Raw genomic sequence first — 15833 nt, forward strand, 5'->3', positions numbered from 1 at the left:
AATCGCCTCATATATCTTGTCTTTTCAGAGACATCCCTCACCTGTAGTTCCTCAGCTGGCCTGCTCACCTGTTCCCCATTCCCCAATCCACCTTTCAGGAAGTGCACAGAGTAGCCAGACAGACAAAGGTGCCTCCTGCTGAGTCATTACAGGAAGGTTAGGTAAGAAATTCCCAAGAACCCTGTTTAGAAACACGTGAAAATTAGCATCAGAGGGTTGAGAAATGCTTCAAAACAAATCACCAGACTCCCTTAACACACTGCATAATTTTAAGAGTTGTTGCATGAGGAGAAACTTAACAAACTTTGTGAAACGACGACAACAAATTCTAAATCATCGGTGCCTTAGTGTAAATTCGGCATTAAATGGAAAACATGAAGTCGTTTCTGTCCTTGTAAAAAGATCACACTGTTTCAATACACAATTTATGAAAGAAGACAACATTTTATTGATGGTAAACATGTTACATTTTACAAACAGTAACCAATATAGGCTTCTTCTATATTGTCACCAGAATCCCTTTAAAAATCTCTCATTTTAGTGAGTTGTTGAGTTCAGAGAAACTTTATAAACTCTGTGAAACGCTGTCTCTGACAGATTCTTCATTATTTGGGCCTTCTTGTAAATTCAGCGAATGTTGTACGTTAAAAACACTTTTTTTCAGTTTTTTTCCAATGATGTATGTGTTTATTTGCACATAGAGTGAGCAAGTAGGATCCTATTACAACGTACTTTACAAAACGCATAAAATAAAAAAATAGTAAACAGTTAAAGTTAACATCACATAACAAGAAAATGTGTAATATATTTATATTTTAAGAACAGTATCAGTTGATGTGTCCAATGAGTTAAAATCCACCCTGAGTTGCATCATGGGACCTCAGAGATGTTACAAACTGAAGTGACGCACGCCACCAACAAACCTGAGGATGCTTTTAGCTGCTGTCACTGAACTGTCCCACAACACACACACAGTCGCCACTATGGTCCATTTCCACACCTCCGTTCTTACGCTTTTTGCACCAGCAGATGTGTGAAATCGCGCCTGAGCAAAAGCAAACAAACACACACTGATACCAGAGGTGATCCGCCAACGGACAGCGAGCCAAAACATGAAATATCTCATATAAAATGCTGCTTAATCTCCAAGTTTTATACAATTTGGTAACAAGGCAACAAAACAGCTGTCACCTCCCGTCCGGAGGGAGACAAGAAGAGGAGAAAAGAGGTCGAAGAGGATCCATTTTGTTTTCTTTGTGCTCTGAACCTTGAAGCTCCAGTTCTTCAACATCTGAAGTGATTTCACCTTCAGCTCAGGCTCAGATCCTCCGTCAGATCCTTATTTTAAAAGTAAAACTGTGAAGGTGTTTAAAACAATACATTTCAGCAGCCTGAAAGCTGCACATGAAGCTTCCTCTTCCCCAAGTGCAGAACGCTGTCTGCTGCTGACTTTACATCTTTAATGACCCGGCCCGAATCATTTATGAGAGTTTTTCTTCTCCCGCAGTTTTCAGCCGGTTAACTTTGACCGCTTGTGACGTGATCAATCATCCAAGCAAGATGTTGTGTGTCCCACTTTAGCTTCCTCGGGCCGCTGCGTCACACAGCCCGCCGCCGCAGGCCGCCAGCCGAGCACCTCTGGGAGAGGCTCAAACCTCAGGGAGGAAGAGGAAATATTCTGTTGTTGTGCTGGTCATCAAGATGATTCATTTCAAGCTGCTCCTAGAAACCACAAGGAGGACGAGTCAGTGTTCGTGTTAATGACGGTGCTCATTAAAACAGGCTGTAAATTTAGATAGAAAATGATTTGTTTCACAGATTGTGGACTTAAAGCATCACTGATACAATGCTCCGCTTGAACTGGACTGACTCCTTTGATTTGTGTGTTTTCTGGTAAAGATTTTTTCAGAATATCCGACATTAAAGTGATTAATTTTACAAGAAAAAAGCATCAATACTCACCGACTATAAAGTCATACATTTGCAAGGAAAACCTAGATATTCTCTGTGTATTATTCATAAACATCTGGACTATAAAGATGCATTTCTGTGAATTGAGCTTCTTCAAACAAAAACTAGATACTAATTAGGATGTGATAATTGTACAAATGCAATAAATATCGCAAATATCGGACTGCAAAAGCCGAATAGGTCAGTTTGTTTACTGGGGAAACTACAGGTCACAACCCCCTGTATGAGCACCGCTGGGGAATGTTTCTTATACAGACTAACTGAAATAAATCTATAAGCTGCAAAGCCTCTACTCAATCCTAAACCTAACCAAGTGAGGACGTATCAACCATTCATAATATTTAAGAATAGATTAGATGCAAGAAGTCCAGTCAGTACACGTATAGAAACACCAAAATGAAGCAATTACACAAAAAGCTCCTGCAAAATCTCATCAATTATATTCAGCCTCCAACTCTGTTTATGTTTATGTAATTAAAAGTACTCGGTGAAGGTCAGAAGGAGTCGTTGGTCATGAGTACTTCCTGTTTTGCTTTTTGACAGACATAGCTCACCTTTCAGGTAAAAAACAGGTCAATTACTGTTATTTTGTATACGATGACATTCCTTTTCCCTCCCTCACCTCGAGTTTAGAGGTCACCAGCATTTCTTTATCAAGGTTATATTGATTGTGTCTCAAATTTAAAACCAGCCTGTGCGCAGAAACGTTCAGAATGTCATCTGTAAAATATTGTCCGATATTAAACACCTCGATCAGGAGTCTCTGTGGCTGTGTGTCGCTGCTGCTGCGTAGAAAAGATATAAAATATTTAATGACCATCTCAAACCACTCAGGTCTTTTCACTGATGGAAAATATGGACACTGTGAGCGAGTGCAGCGCTCCTGACCTGCTTTCAGACCACATTCAAAACTGTTTTTCTTTACAGATGTGTTGAAACAGCACAAATCTGAAATCTAAATAATTTTTAATCCATTAGACTTTTTTCTTTCAGCTCACGTGAAGTGATAAATCTGATGTTCCAGCCGGTGTTTTGGTGTTTTTGATGAACCTTCCTCATCTTGTTTTTCTTTCAGGCAACTTGTCTGGCACAAAAAATAATTTTAGCTCTGAAGCTCTGATCGATTCCTCACAGATCGATTTTTCTCTCCACGTCTGTTTCTTTATTTATTTTTCCTCTTTTTCGTCCATAAGCAGAGCGGCAGCAGGAAACACTGATCCCTCTCTCTCTCTCAGCATCACCCAGTCTCCACCCGTCGGGCTGTCAGCGTTCATTACCTCCAGCCCAACAAACAGATACTTCCTGTGCTCAGCTTCCTGCATAAAGGTAAAACACACATGAAAAAAGACGATAAATAATGAACATGAACTTCAGCATTTTACAGTAAGCGTTTTACAGACAATAAAACATGAATAAAAAAGTCAAAACAGAGAAATTTGACTTTGATTCACGATTTAAAATGAAAAATTTTATCAGTCACAGTTAATTTATGACCACTGAGTGACACAGAGACGTCTGGACAGCGAGTGTAAGCTGTCATAAAGGTTTAAACAGAGAGCTAATGGTTGGTGTTAACAGGCGGGGAGGGTTTTAGGGAGGAAACACCCCCAACCTCCACCTCCGCCTCCTGTAACCCACATCTGAGCTTTGACTCCCTGCAGGCTGTTCAGACACACACAGCTTTGATTAAATACATTTATATTTATACACTCTTAGAAATATGTGCTCCAAAAGGTAAAATATGTATGAATGTTTTCTCAATTTAAAAATTCACAACAGTAGCATGGATTGCTAAACGTTTGATATGTGGAAACATACGCAGGTTTATAAAACCCTTTATATGTCTGTTCCCACGCCTCTTATCCTCACACGTCAATCATCCTGAAATTGTTCACATGTTCACGTCTGACCATCCCCACAGTTGACTATAAATGACTTTAATGGCTATAAATGTAACAATACATAAGTTTGCGACAGCCTTGGAGGTCGGTGTGTTTACTGGGACAACTACAGGTCAGCATCCCCTGTGTTAGCTGGTGAATGTTTGTTATATAGACTAACTGAAAGGAATTCATAACAACATTAATGATATTTAAGAATAGATTATTTGACTATAAATGGCTTTAAATAGACCCTCAATTACCTGGTTTGATTGCAAAGGGCCAGAATTTAGGCCTAAGTTCTGACATCAGCAACAAAATGAAGCAAGTGGAATGGCAGAAGGTGACTGAAGCGGTGAACGGTGTGAGTTTGTAGACATGGACTTTGGAGGAGCTAACAGGCTAGCCACACTGGCTGTCAATCAAAACTGATCCACACACAAACACTGTGGTGGTTTGACCCGAGCGTCACGCTGAGGTCCAAGTCTGCAGGCTGAACACCGACACTAAAGTAAAGGTCAGGACATTCACGAGCGGCTTCCTGCAGGCACACACACACACACACACACACACACACACAGCCTTTATGACCTTTTAACTTGTACACATTGACTCCGACCACATGCAATTACTGAGCGAGATTTTAAGGAATCATACAGCCTGAATCTGAACCAACTGATCTGATGGGTGTGGTGCAGTGTGATTGATTATCTGTAGAGAGCCAAAGTCACGCCCCCTCCCGTTTCCCTCATGGGATCTTATTTCAGAAAGTAGTAGTGAAGGAAATTTTAACGTTTAAAGAAGTTGAAAGACACAAATATTTTTTAAATCGGTGATACAGGACGAGAGAAAACAGAGGCTGTGGTATTCCCTTTAGCTCAAAACTAAAAACAAACTCGAACAAGGATCATTTAAGCTACTGATTACCCCAAAAACCCTTTCAGACTGATATAACACATTAGACTAATTACTGTAATAAGAAGCAAACTGTCCTCCTGTAAACAACCAGCAGCTGAAGACTGGAGAAACTCTGTTTACTTTCTGTTGTGATTTTGTTTGACAGGGAAACGTTTCTGTTTTTCTCTCCGTGTGAAGCTTCACTGAGCATCTTCACCCGCACAGTTTGACCTTCAACCTTTAACCCCCGCCCCCAAACACGCACACACGCTCCACCTACTGTTGTGCGTGTGTGTTGGTGACATGGCTGCCGTTCCACCGGCCTTCATGTCAATATGCCAAAACACGTTGCATCAGCACGTTGGTTTTGTCGACCCCAGCAGATGAGGCGGGTGGAGAGGTCGTCAAATATTGATGCCAGAAGCTGAAGACACACAACTGCTCCCCTCTGAGGAAAACTTTGAACACATCTGTGGCTTTAAGTTTAGATATTTTACAAAAGATCCAGTGAACTTGTGACTTCGTGTTATTAATGTAAACAACCGATGATAAAAATCTAATTCTACAACGAACTTGTTTTAAAATGTATTAAACGACTCAGCGACGTCAAAATCCTGTAAAAGTCAGTTCTAATTTGTTTTTCAAAAAATATGTGAACCACTGATGGAAAATGTAGACTTCACCTCTTTATATAAAAGTTATAATATAATTGAGCACAATATCGTACATTGTAGTGTCATGATACAGGAATTCCTAAAATATTGATATTCGATACCATTTTTGATGCCATGGAGAAAAATCAAGGAAACATTTTTTAGATTTTTATTAAAAGATGAATATAACAAGGCTATAACGAGATACGACTTTTCTTTTCTTGGCTAGTAGCAGAAAAAGAGTATTTTTTAAGAAACATTCTTGTTTTTCTTATTTGAGCAGAGGTGCGTCTATGCCCGCCCTAGAGCCTACAACAACCAATGAGTGATCTTGTAGACAAGCAACCCACTCTCTCTTCTTTCTCCTCTCTCCTGAGCCACTTACACACCAGCCTCCGGATGATTGATGCATCATGTAGCCAATGAGATTCCAGATCCAGTAATATATAGTTTATATCAGTATATATAAGCCCTATACTTGGAAATTATACAAGTTTATGTAGTTTTCTGCTCGTTTTTTCTTTGACTGCAGCGAACAAACCGTTCCCAGGCCCAACAGGTGAACTCTGTGATAAAACATAATCCTTTAATGCAGTTTGTGTTGAGTTTTTCAGGCTCTCGGTGTTTGTTGTGTCGACTTTGATATGATGATGTTGAATAATTCAGAGTATTTTCGGCGTCCTGCTGCTGCTTTTTTCAGTTTTTCCAGGAAGCTGCTGAAGCTCACAGATCGGCCTGACCTAAAAGCTCTGACATCTCAAGGGGCGATCACACACTGAGCTGCCAAAAATACTCACACTGTGTGTGTGTGTGTGTGTGTGTGTGTGTGTGTGTGTGTGTGTGTGTGTGTCATCCAGACTAGAGAGCAGAAACCACCTCGACCTAGATACTGAACAAACTGTCAAAAGAGGAGGGTTCAAGGAGACGAAGAGGACGAGGAGGAGACAAAAAATTTAAAAATGTAGGTGAAACATCAAAGACGAGACAAAAGAGGAGGAGAAAATAAAAGAAAGTAATTAAAAGGAGGGAAAATAGGTGAAGGAAAGATCAGAAATATGGGAGGAAGAAGATTTTCAGGCAAAAGGATGAAGAATAAATTGAAAATGACAAAAAAAGTAGTGGAAGAGAAAAGTAAAGAGAAGACGAGGGACAGATGAGGAGGAGAAAAGAGATGAAGACGAAGAAGGAAAACAGGTTGAAAAAAGAAATGTGGAGAACAAAGATGGAGGAGGAAAAAAAAGAGGAAAAGAAATAAGGACACAATTAATTATTGTGTAGAAAACAGACGAGAAAGGTGAAAAAAGGAAGCCAAAATTTAGGATGGGTGGAAGGAGGAAAGACATGGAGAGAGGAGAATACAAGAGGAGGAAGAGGAGGAAAATAAAAGAAGAAGAGGGAAGAGAGAAGACAAGAGTGAGACAATGTAAGAAGGAAGAAATGAAGAGGACAGACAATAAGTTATTGTGAGTAAAACAGTAGAAGTGAAACTGTGAGAAGAGAAGTGTACAGAAGAAACAGGAAGAGAGGCGAGGTGGAGAAAAGTGAAGAAGAAGAAGAAGACTAATGCTGGTTTGGAGGTCACGGCCTCCCTCCTGTTGGTCTGATGGATCCACACTGACAACCAGAGACCACTGGAGACCACTATGTGTGTGTGTGTGTGTGTGTGTGTGTGTGTGTGTGTGTGTGTGTGTGTGTGTGTGTGTGTCAGTCTCACTCAGAAAACACACACACACACTCTTCCCAGTTTCCCTGGAGGTGTTTTCTTTATCGACTGGAAACACACACACACACACAAAGGTCAGAGGTCAAACAGGAAGTTCTTTACACGTACAGATGACAGGTTTTACATCCATCCGAGTGTGAGAGGTCACAGCACTGTAGTTTTACTTTGAGTGGTGGTTTTTGGACGGGTGATTACAGGAGCTGCTGGAGTTGCAGAAGTAACACTTGTGGTATTGTAGTAGTAGTACTGTAGTTTTACTAGATGTGGTAGTAGTTCTCCTAGAAGTAGCTGCACGAGTAGTTATTCTAGTAGTCGTAGCTGCACTGTTGTAGTACTGGTAGCTCGAGCAGTGTCAGCAGTAGCAGTAGTATTTGCAGTATTACAGATTTTCTTGATTTCTCACACAGAACATTAAAACATAAATGTAAAGTGAAAATAGAGAGTGAGTCGTATCAGCTGTGTTTCAGCTCATAGTCTTCTCAGAAGTACAGTAGTAGTATGTGTAGTACAGTTGATGGACACATGATGCCACTCAGGGTGGCAGAGCTGACACTCACAGTGATAATGATGATGAGGATGATGATGATCAGGACAGCAGCGCTGATGTTTATTCAAAAGAATTGGTTCACACTCAGTCAGGAGTCTTTATCACAGTGTTCAGTGTCATTAAACTCTGAAACCAGTTTGTAATGAGGCTTCGAACTGAAAACAAAAACTGTAAGAAAGAATAAATCTAACATCAGTGATTAAACACCTCTGCGTCATCCTGTCAGATCTGAGGACCTGATTGAGGACGTGACAGCGACAGGAACAATCTGTTGGCGCCGACTCGCTCCTCCTCGTCTCTCTGACCTCTGTGACCTCTCCGAGGCTCGTCCTGTCGCCCCGTCACAGCTGCCATGTTGGATCTGAGGAGCGGTGTGAACGAGCCGCCACGCTGCACCGCCGCTGTCGCGCTCATTAACACCTCCACCCGTCACACAAAAACACACATTCACACGTAGTGTACGTTTGTACACACAGCTACAGAGGCAGCGCTTCATGTCCGCTCTGATTCTGTCAGACGTGGTTCTGTAAATACATTTGAATTCACTTTATCGATCAGAGTTTGTGATAACTACATCCAGCACCACCTATACTACCTCTTGTACTGCTAATGCTGGTACTGCTACTATGATTATACTTCTAATGACATGAATATTAACAGAATATAAGAATGTAAACATACAAGGCAATAACAAGTAAAAAGTATATATAGAAAATACAGTAAAATCCTCCTAGAATAAAAAATTAAACAGTACTAGAAGATATTGTTGCTGACGATTAAAATCGTCTTTTCATTTCCAACAGAGCTGTTGCGCCCCCCGCTGGCTGCTCTGAGCACCGCACACAGGTCAGACTGATGACATCACAGCAACCTCACCTGCTCACAGCCTGGAGTCAGGTGAGACAAACTGGATCCATCAAAACTACACAGGCTGGTTGACGGGATCAGACTTCACATCATGCAGATATGAAGTGGATAAAAGATGTGATCGTACAGATTTAAAATGTCAACATTTAAAAAAAATTATTAGTCAACAGAAGCGAAAAATATAGACAAATAAAAAAAACAATTACAACAAAAAATATAGAAAAATAAAATACAAAAACAATCATAAAATAAAATAAAAAATAAAACAGCAAAACAAGATATACCAAAAAATAAAGTACAATTAGGCAAAAATGTACAGAAAAATTTAATTAAAAACCAAAAAATCTAATTTTAAAAAATAATTCAGCAAAAACTACAGAAAAATAATCATCAGCTTCTATTATTTTGTCTCTTTTTAGGTTTTAATATAATTTATTTTAACTTAAAGATTGGTTAGAGCTGAAAAGATTCATCGATTAGTTGTCATCTATTAAATCAATCATCAGCTATTTTAATAAATGATTGCACATTAATTTTTCCCTTTGAAAGACAGAAATGATAATATAAAATATAAATATATTTATTAATTAAACATATTCAATTGTACATTAAGAATACATCCTGTTTCTTCAAAACTGATAACAGAACTTGAGTAACTATTGTTTGTTAAGTTTCTTTTCAAAATAAAATGCTTTTCTGTCAGACGTTACAGAGGAAACATGTTGGCAAGCTCTAAATGAGACATGAATACAAATGACAGTGGAAATAAAAACACAACTAATAAGACAAGCAGATGAAGTGGTGAAAGTGAGAGTGGGACTTTAATGTCCCAGCAGCAGCAGAACATGGAGGTAATCCTCTCCACGAGGATTAACGATTAGCGTCTTCATCGAAACTGAAGCAGCTTTCATGCTTCACTGTCAGTGTTTGTGTCTCACTGTAATCCTGCTGCTCCACGATAGTCTCATAAAACTCTGACTGACGCAGTAAATCTATACCGTATATACTGAGTATGACTCATATGTGCAGTATTTCTACTTCTTAACAGACCTACAAATACCATGAAAACACACAGTTACATAAAATAGAATTCATTTAAACAAATACAACAAATGATGACCACATACAGTTTGTACAATGTTTACAGTGGAAGAAGTAAAAGTAGCAGTTGCAGTAAAAATAGTAGTAATAGAAGAAGTACTGTGTGAGCACAGGTGGTAGTGTTAGTAGAAAAGGAGTACTATATCAGCAGCACCAGTATTAGTAGAAGTAGTGATAACCAAAGGAGAAGTACAAATACCATAGTATTAGTATTAATAGTAGAGACAACAGTAGTAGTTGTAATGCTTGGATGTAGGAGAATAGTATCAATTGTAGAAGAAGTACTGCCGTAGAGGTAGTAGCTGTAGTTATTGTATTAATAAGACAGGCAGTAATAGTAGTTGTAATATCAGTAGAGAAAGTATAAGTACCAGTAGACATTGAAGAGTAGTACCAGTAGTAGTAGTAATAATTTTAGCAAATGTACTGGCACAGGTGGAATTGTTAGTAGAAATGTTGTACTACAAGTAACAGAAGAAGTAGAGGAAGTACAGGTGGTAGTGGAAGCAGAAAGGTGGAAGTAGTAGTAATAGTGGTAGTGTTAGTAGAAGTAGTGATAGCTGTTGCACAACTAGCAAAAGGGGTAGTAGAAGTACTGTAGTAATAGTATTAGTAGTACAGCCAGCAGTAGTAATCATACTAGTAATAGCAATAGAGGTAAATGAATATGTACTAGTAGAGATAGAAGAGTAGTATCAGTAGTAGTAGTGTGTTAGTAGCAGTAGTAGTTCAGTTGTATTAGACGTACTAGTACTAGAAGAAGTAGAGGTATCATCAGAAGAAGTACAGGTGGTAGTGGTGGAAGCAGAGGAGTAAAAGTCGCAGTAGTAGAGGTAGTGATAGCACTTGTACAACTAGCAGAAGGAGTAGTAGAGTAACTGTAGTAATAGTATTGTTAGTACAGGGGATGGTGGTAGCTGTAGTTGCAGGAGAGGTAGTTGTTTTGTACAAATAGGTGTAGCAGAGTAGTACCAGTAGTAGTAGTAATTTTAGCAGTAGTACCAGCACAGGTGGTAGTGGTAGTAGAAAAGTGGTACTTTATCAGTAGCAGTAGTATTGTAGCTATATTAGAAGCACGATAATAGAAGTAGCAGATAGCAGTAGAGGAAGTACATGTGGTAGCAGAGGAAGCAAAGGAGTAAATGTAGTAATAGCAGTAGCAGCACAACGAGCAGAAGGGACAGCACAGTAAGGAACGTCTGCAACAATCAACCTGAGTGAACAGTGTAGATGTAACTGAAGGAGTTTCCAGCTGCTGTTATTGTGCTGCACAATGATCCAGGTCGAGTCAAAGGCCGAGCTGAAACTGGATCTGTGCAGACACCCAATATCTGTGAGAGGAAACACTACTGTACCATCACTGACTGACACTGTCTGGACACTGTCTCCTAACACCGACTACAGACTGCACCAGACAAATCTGAGGACTGACTCAGCTAAAAACTTAAAAAACAAACAGAACTTGGGTTAAAGAGCTGTGATACAAACTGGGCTACAAGCTCTGATTCTCCAATTAATGGAGGTGGATAGAGGACGGCAGAGAGTGGTTTATCTGGGCCGAGGATTTGGACGGTATTAGTGTAATCTTTCTCTCTGTGACCAACAGGTCCGCTCATCATCTCTCCGATACATCCCCGCTTCATCCTACAGATGAGAGTAAACAATCTCACATCTGGGTTTGCAGAACGCTTCAGATTTCTGTCAGTGAAGAGTCAAAGCTTCAGCGTCATCGAAGAACAACATGTTTTTGGCTCCATAATTCATTTTTTAGACGTAATACCTTTAATGTTCTGTTCTCCTTAATCCGGCATAATCACTAGAAAATCAGGCACCAAAAGAGCAGGTCCTGACCTTTGACCAACTGTAATTTTGGGTGCTCATCATGTTGTCATATCGAAGAACTGAAGCTTAAATCATCCCACTGTGCTACAGGAGAAAATCGAGCTGTAGCTCACATTCTATAAGCATCACTGTTAAAGGGATAAATATGAGGCTTTACCAGGAAAACAGAGGCTGTTGTGGCTAGACAGGTAACGCCACTGTTTATCAATCAAGATTGGCACTTTGATCCCCAACACCACAATTACATGTATTATTGCTTTAAAAACGCATTTTATCATCTATAATGTGCAAATAAGAGCATTTTGTCATCATTGCCCAAAGCCAGTTCTGCAAATCCAGTGAATTATGGTCTAAATGTTAACCTTCAATCAACGCCTTCAAGTAGTTGGTGACAAATCTTTCACTTTCGAGCCAGTTTTGAATGGGTAGACGTCTATTCAACAGATAAATGCTCACTGTGTAGTATAGGTATTTTTTAAAATATTTAAAAGAGGGATGAGAAAACTTTCATATATTATCATATTAATGACATAACTATTCATATTAAAATACCAAAATTACATTAACACAACACCAAAATCACATGAACACAATACCAAAAACACATCAAAACAATAACCAAAATCACATTAACACAATACCAAAATCACATGAACACAATACCAAAAACACATGAACACAATACCAAAAACACATGAACACAATACCAAAAACACATTAACACAATACCAAAAACACTTTAACACAATACCAAAATCACATGAACACAATACCAAAAACACATCAAAACAATAACCAAAATCACATTAACACAATACCAAAATTGCATGAACACAATACCAAAAACACATTAACACAGTACCAAAAACACATGAACACAATACCAAAAACACATGAACACAATACCAAAAACACATTAACACAATACCAAAAACACTTTAACACAATACCAAAATTGCATGAACACAATACCAAAAACACATTAACACAGTACCAAAAACACATGAACACAATACCAAAAACACATTAACACAGTACCAAAATCACATTAACACAATACCAAAATCACATTAACACAATTCCAAAAACACATTAACACAATACCAAAAAACATTAACACAATACCAAAATCACACTGAAGCAATTCAAAATATAATGATACTTCACACATATTATAACAACCTTGATCAACAGGCCCAACAACCTATACACACAACAAACATTACATAAATGAATAAACATAACAATAAACATTGCAGAAAATGTGTTTTTCATCTATATGTCATGCTGTATTTAAGAAGTGCAAGTGTAAGTACTTTCTCGCTACAGAAACTCATTCAGTTCATAAAAAACACTTTGTCTCTCAGTTTTTTTGATCAACCACATAAAACCTATAAATAACCTGGAGATAAACACCCCCCTGCCTGCAATCAATCAAATCTGTCCAGACTTTCTAATTCTCGCTCCGTTGCCCAGCCTGGCTTCAATCTCTTAAAGCTCCCCCTCATCAGCCTCGATAACCCCCTCCCACAACCTGCAGCGTGGTGAATAATTGACGAGCGCTCCCTCCCCTCTGCTCTCTTCTCTGTGTCTCTATCCATCTCGCTGTCTCTGCGGTGTCAATCGTCCGCGGCTTCTTCGGGCCGTGACAACCCGCCTCCGCCATGTCCAGTTTCCACCTGCTGCCGACTGCGTGTTTGACGACTGTCAGCAGGTAAAACAGGCGGAAACACTGAACAGCTGCTGGTAAGACTAAACCTCAAACATTAGAACAACAGACGAGGATGTAGCTCTTTTTATCATCATCTTTTAACTGTTCTTTACATTTTTCTTCCTTTATTGATAAAGAGATTTTGTGAAAGAAGAAAAGAGAAAACAAGTATGTTAGAAGTATCTTTATTTTTGACTTTCGGTTTGATGCTGCAACCTGTTTGCCTTAAAAATCATTAGTATGTCCACAGAATAAAGATAAATACAACTATGATAGGCTAAGATTGTTTTTGTCGTTGCTCTGACAAAAACAAGAAGAAGAAAGTCATTCTTTTTGTCTTTAAGAGGACCTAAACGTTGACTTTAGACTAATTCAACACCTTTTTCTATGTTTCTTGAAACCATGCTGCTCTAGAGTAGAAATCCAACACTGATGGGTTTTCTGTCCTTTTGTTGACCTGAGAAGGTTTTCAATTCTCCAAAGCTGATGTGTGTTTTGATGTGGAAACTTGTAGCTTAATTGTTTTGGAGGCATTTTCATCAACAAATCAAAAATAATCCTGACTCTCTGTGGTTGCTTCCAGAGCCATGAAGGACTTCCTGTTCCTCGTCCTGCTGCTGACGGATGCGTCCAGGTGCAGCAGCAGCAGGTGCGAGCTGGGCTGCGACTGTCGAGGAGATCTCAAGTTCACCATCTGTTCTCGGGCGCTCTTCACCACGCTGCCCGGCAGAGTCCCGCCAACCACCGAGCTCCTCGACCTGTCCGACAACAACATCTCCGTCATCCCCGAACGCTCCTTCACCAAAAACCGCAAGCTGCGGATCCTCCTGCTGCAGAACAACAACATCAGTGTGGTGGAGGACGGCGGCTTCTCTCAGCTGGAGTTCCTGCAGAAGTTAGACCTGAGCTGGAACCGTATCTCCAGCCTGACTGAGGGTTTCTCCATCGGCCTGGCGTTCCTGCGGGAGCTGCAGCTTGCCCACAACTGCCTGACGAGCCTGGACAGCCGCAGCTTCCTGCACCTGGATGGCCTCCAGAGGCTGAACCTGACCAGCAACAGCATCCATGCAATCCAGGTGAGGTCGTTCTCCTCCTTGAGCATGCTGCGTCAGCTCCACCTGGAGGACAACCAGCTGACGTCTCTGCGGAGCGGGATCTTCTCCATGCTGCGCTCGCTGGAGGTCCTGAATCTGGCCGGGAACCAGGTCAGCGAGACGGAGCAGGGCGTCTTCAAGCCGCTCACCAGCATGACGCTACTCAACCTGGCCAACAACCGCATGTCCACCATCCACTTCAAGACGTTCCTGAGCATCCACACCTACAGCACCCACATCCTGCTGGAGAGGAACCCGTGGAACTGCGACTGCGACCTGCAGAGAGTCTTCCGGAAGCTGCGCAGCATCCAGAGGCTCTTCCTGGACGACTACTACAACCTGACCTGCAAGGAGCCGCAGGAGCTCGAGGACTACCGGCTCATGGAGGTGGACACGGAGCTGTGCCTCGCCGAGACCATCACCGTGCTCATCATCACCGTCACCGTGGTGATCACCGTGCTGGCCGCCATGCTGATGGGCGAGAGGAAGAGGAAGAAGAAGAAGAAGGGGAAGCACTGGACGCAGCAGGGGGAGCTGTCAGATGAGTCGGACTATTGAAACACAACTTTCTTTCTCCTTTCTCTGTTTATCAAACAAGATTAAAACAGCTGTTTGACTTTTACGCTTGTTGCTTAAATCCCACAGGATCATCTGCACGACTGGAGAGAGATTTCAGACTCTGTGGTTCATTTTGTGGGATTTCACAACTGACACTGTGCAGGGAATTACTCTAAAACATCTGCTTCATAAACAAACACTTTCATTTTCTTCAAATGCAGAATATTTAGGAATAAGAAAAGTTTATTTTCTCATCTTAACTGTTTCAATGATGAATATCACTTTTTTGGAAAACATTAAATGGGATGTTTAAGACCAACATTTGTTCCCTCATATCACATCACCAATAAAAAACACAAGACTTCTGAACACGTCAACTGTCTCAATGTAAAACAGAAGGCTACAGTGTCCTCTGCAGGTGAATGAGTGTATTGCAGTGGACACCACATGGGTGGGGTTTGCGTTTCCAGGCAGTACACACACCTTAAAATCAACATTAATGACACTTTCCTGAGCCACCGTGAAAGGAAAATGTTTAGATCCATGTTGATTAGTATTTATGCAGCTATAACTACAATTTCTGGCCAATTTTCTATGATAAAAAAGGGTAAAAACTTAGACTTTACATTACTTTTGATTAGTTTTGTAACACATGTGACCTCTTCCTTGGAAAAAGGAAGATAAAATGACACTTCTATCACCTCTAACATGTTAATTTAGCAACTTCTATACATATTCCATAATAACTAAAAATGTTATTCTGGGAGAAAAAAATAATAATGTCATAATATGTCCTCAACTAATACATCTGTGCTCCTCAACCATGTGTTTATGGTGATTAAATGTTTTATTTTTATACCCAGTCACTCCCATGAGGACTCTGACCAGAGTCCTATAGTCTGTAGTGTCAGTTTAAAACGAATTAATGGATTGTTTTCATGTGTGATTAATGGAAGTTTCCCCTTTAATTGAGACACAGGAGACCTTTA

The 15833-nt window shown here is 40.2% G+C and overlaps 1 protein-coding gene across 1 annotated transcript; it reads left to right on the forward strand.

Annotated features, from left to right (window-relative positions):
- The first annotated feature begins 32 nt into the window (after positions 1-32).
- On the forward strand, positions 33-15230 carry LOC311253592 (uncharacterized protein). Its single transcript, XM_084347662.1, is given in 3 exon segments — positions 33-161; positions 13776-14790; positions 14792-15230. Coding segments are annotated over 2 exon segments (1122 nt in total). The 5' UTR covers positions 33-161; positions 13776-13779; the 3' UTR covers positions 14903-15230.
- Positions 15231-15833: the final 603 nt, after the last annotated feature.

The sequence above is a fragment of the Pagrus pagrus genome, assembly GCF_965226575.1.
Source record: "Pagrus pagrus genome assembly, chromosome: 24".
NCBI lineage: Eukaryota > Metazoa > Chordata > Actinopteri > Spariformes > Sparidae > Pagrus > Pagrus pagrus.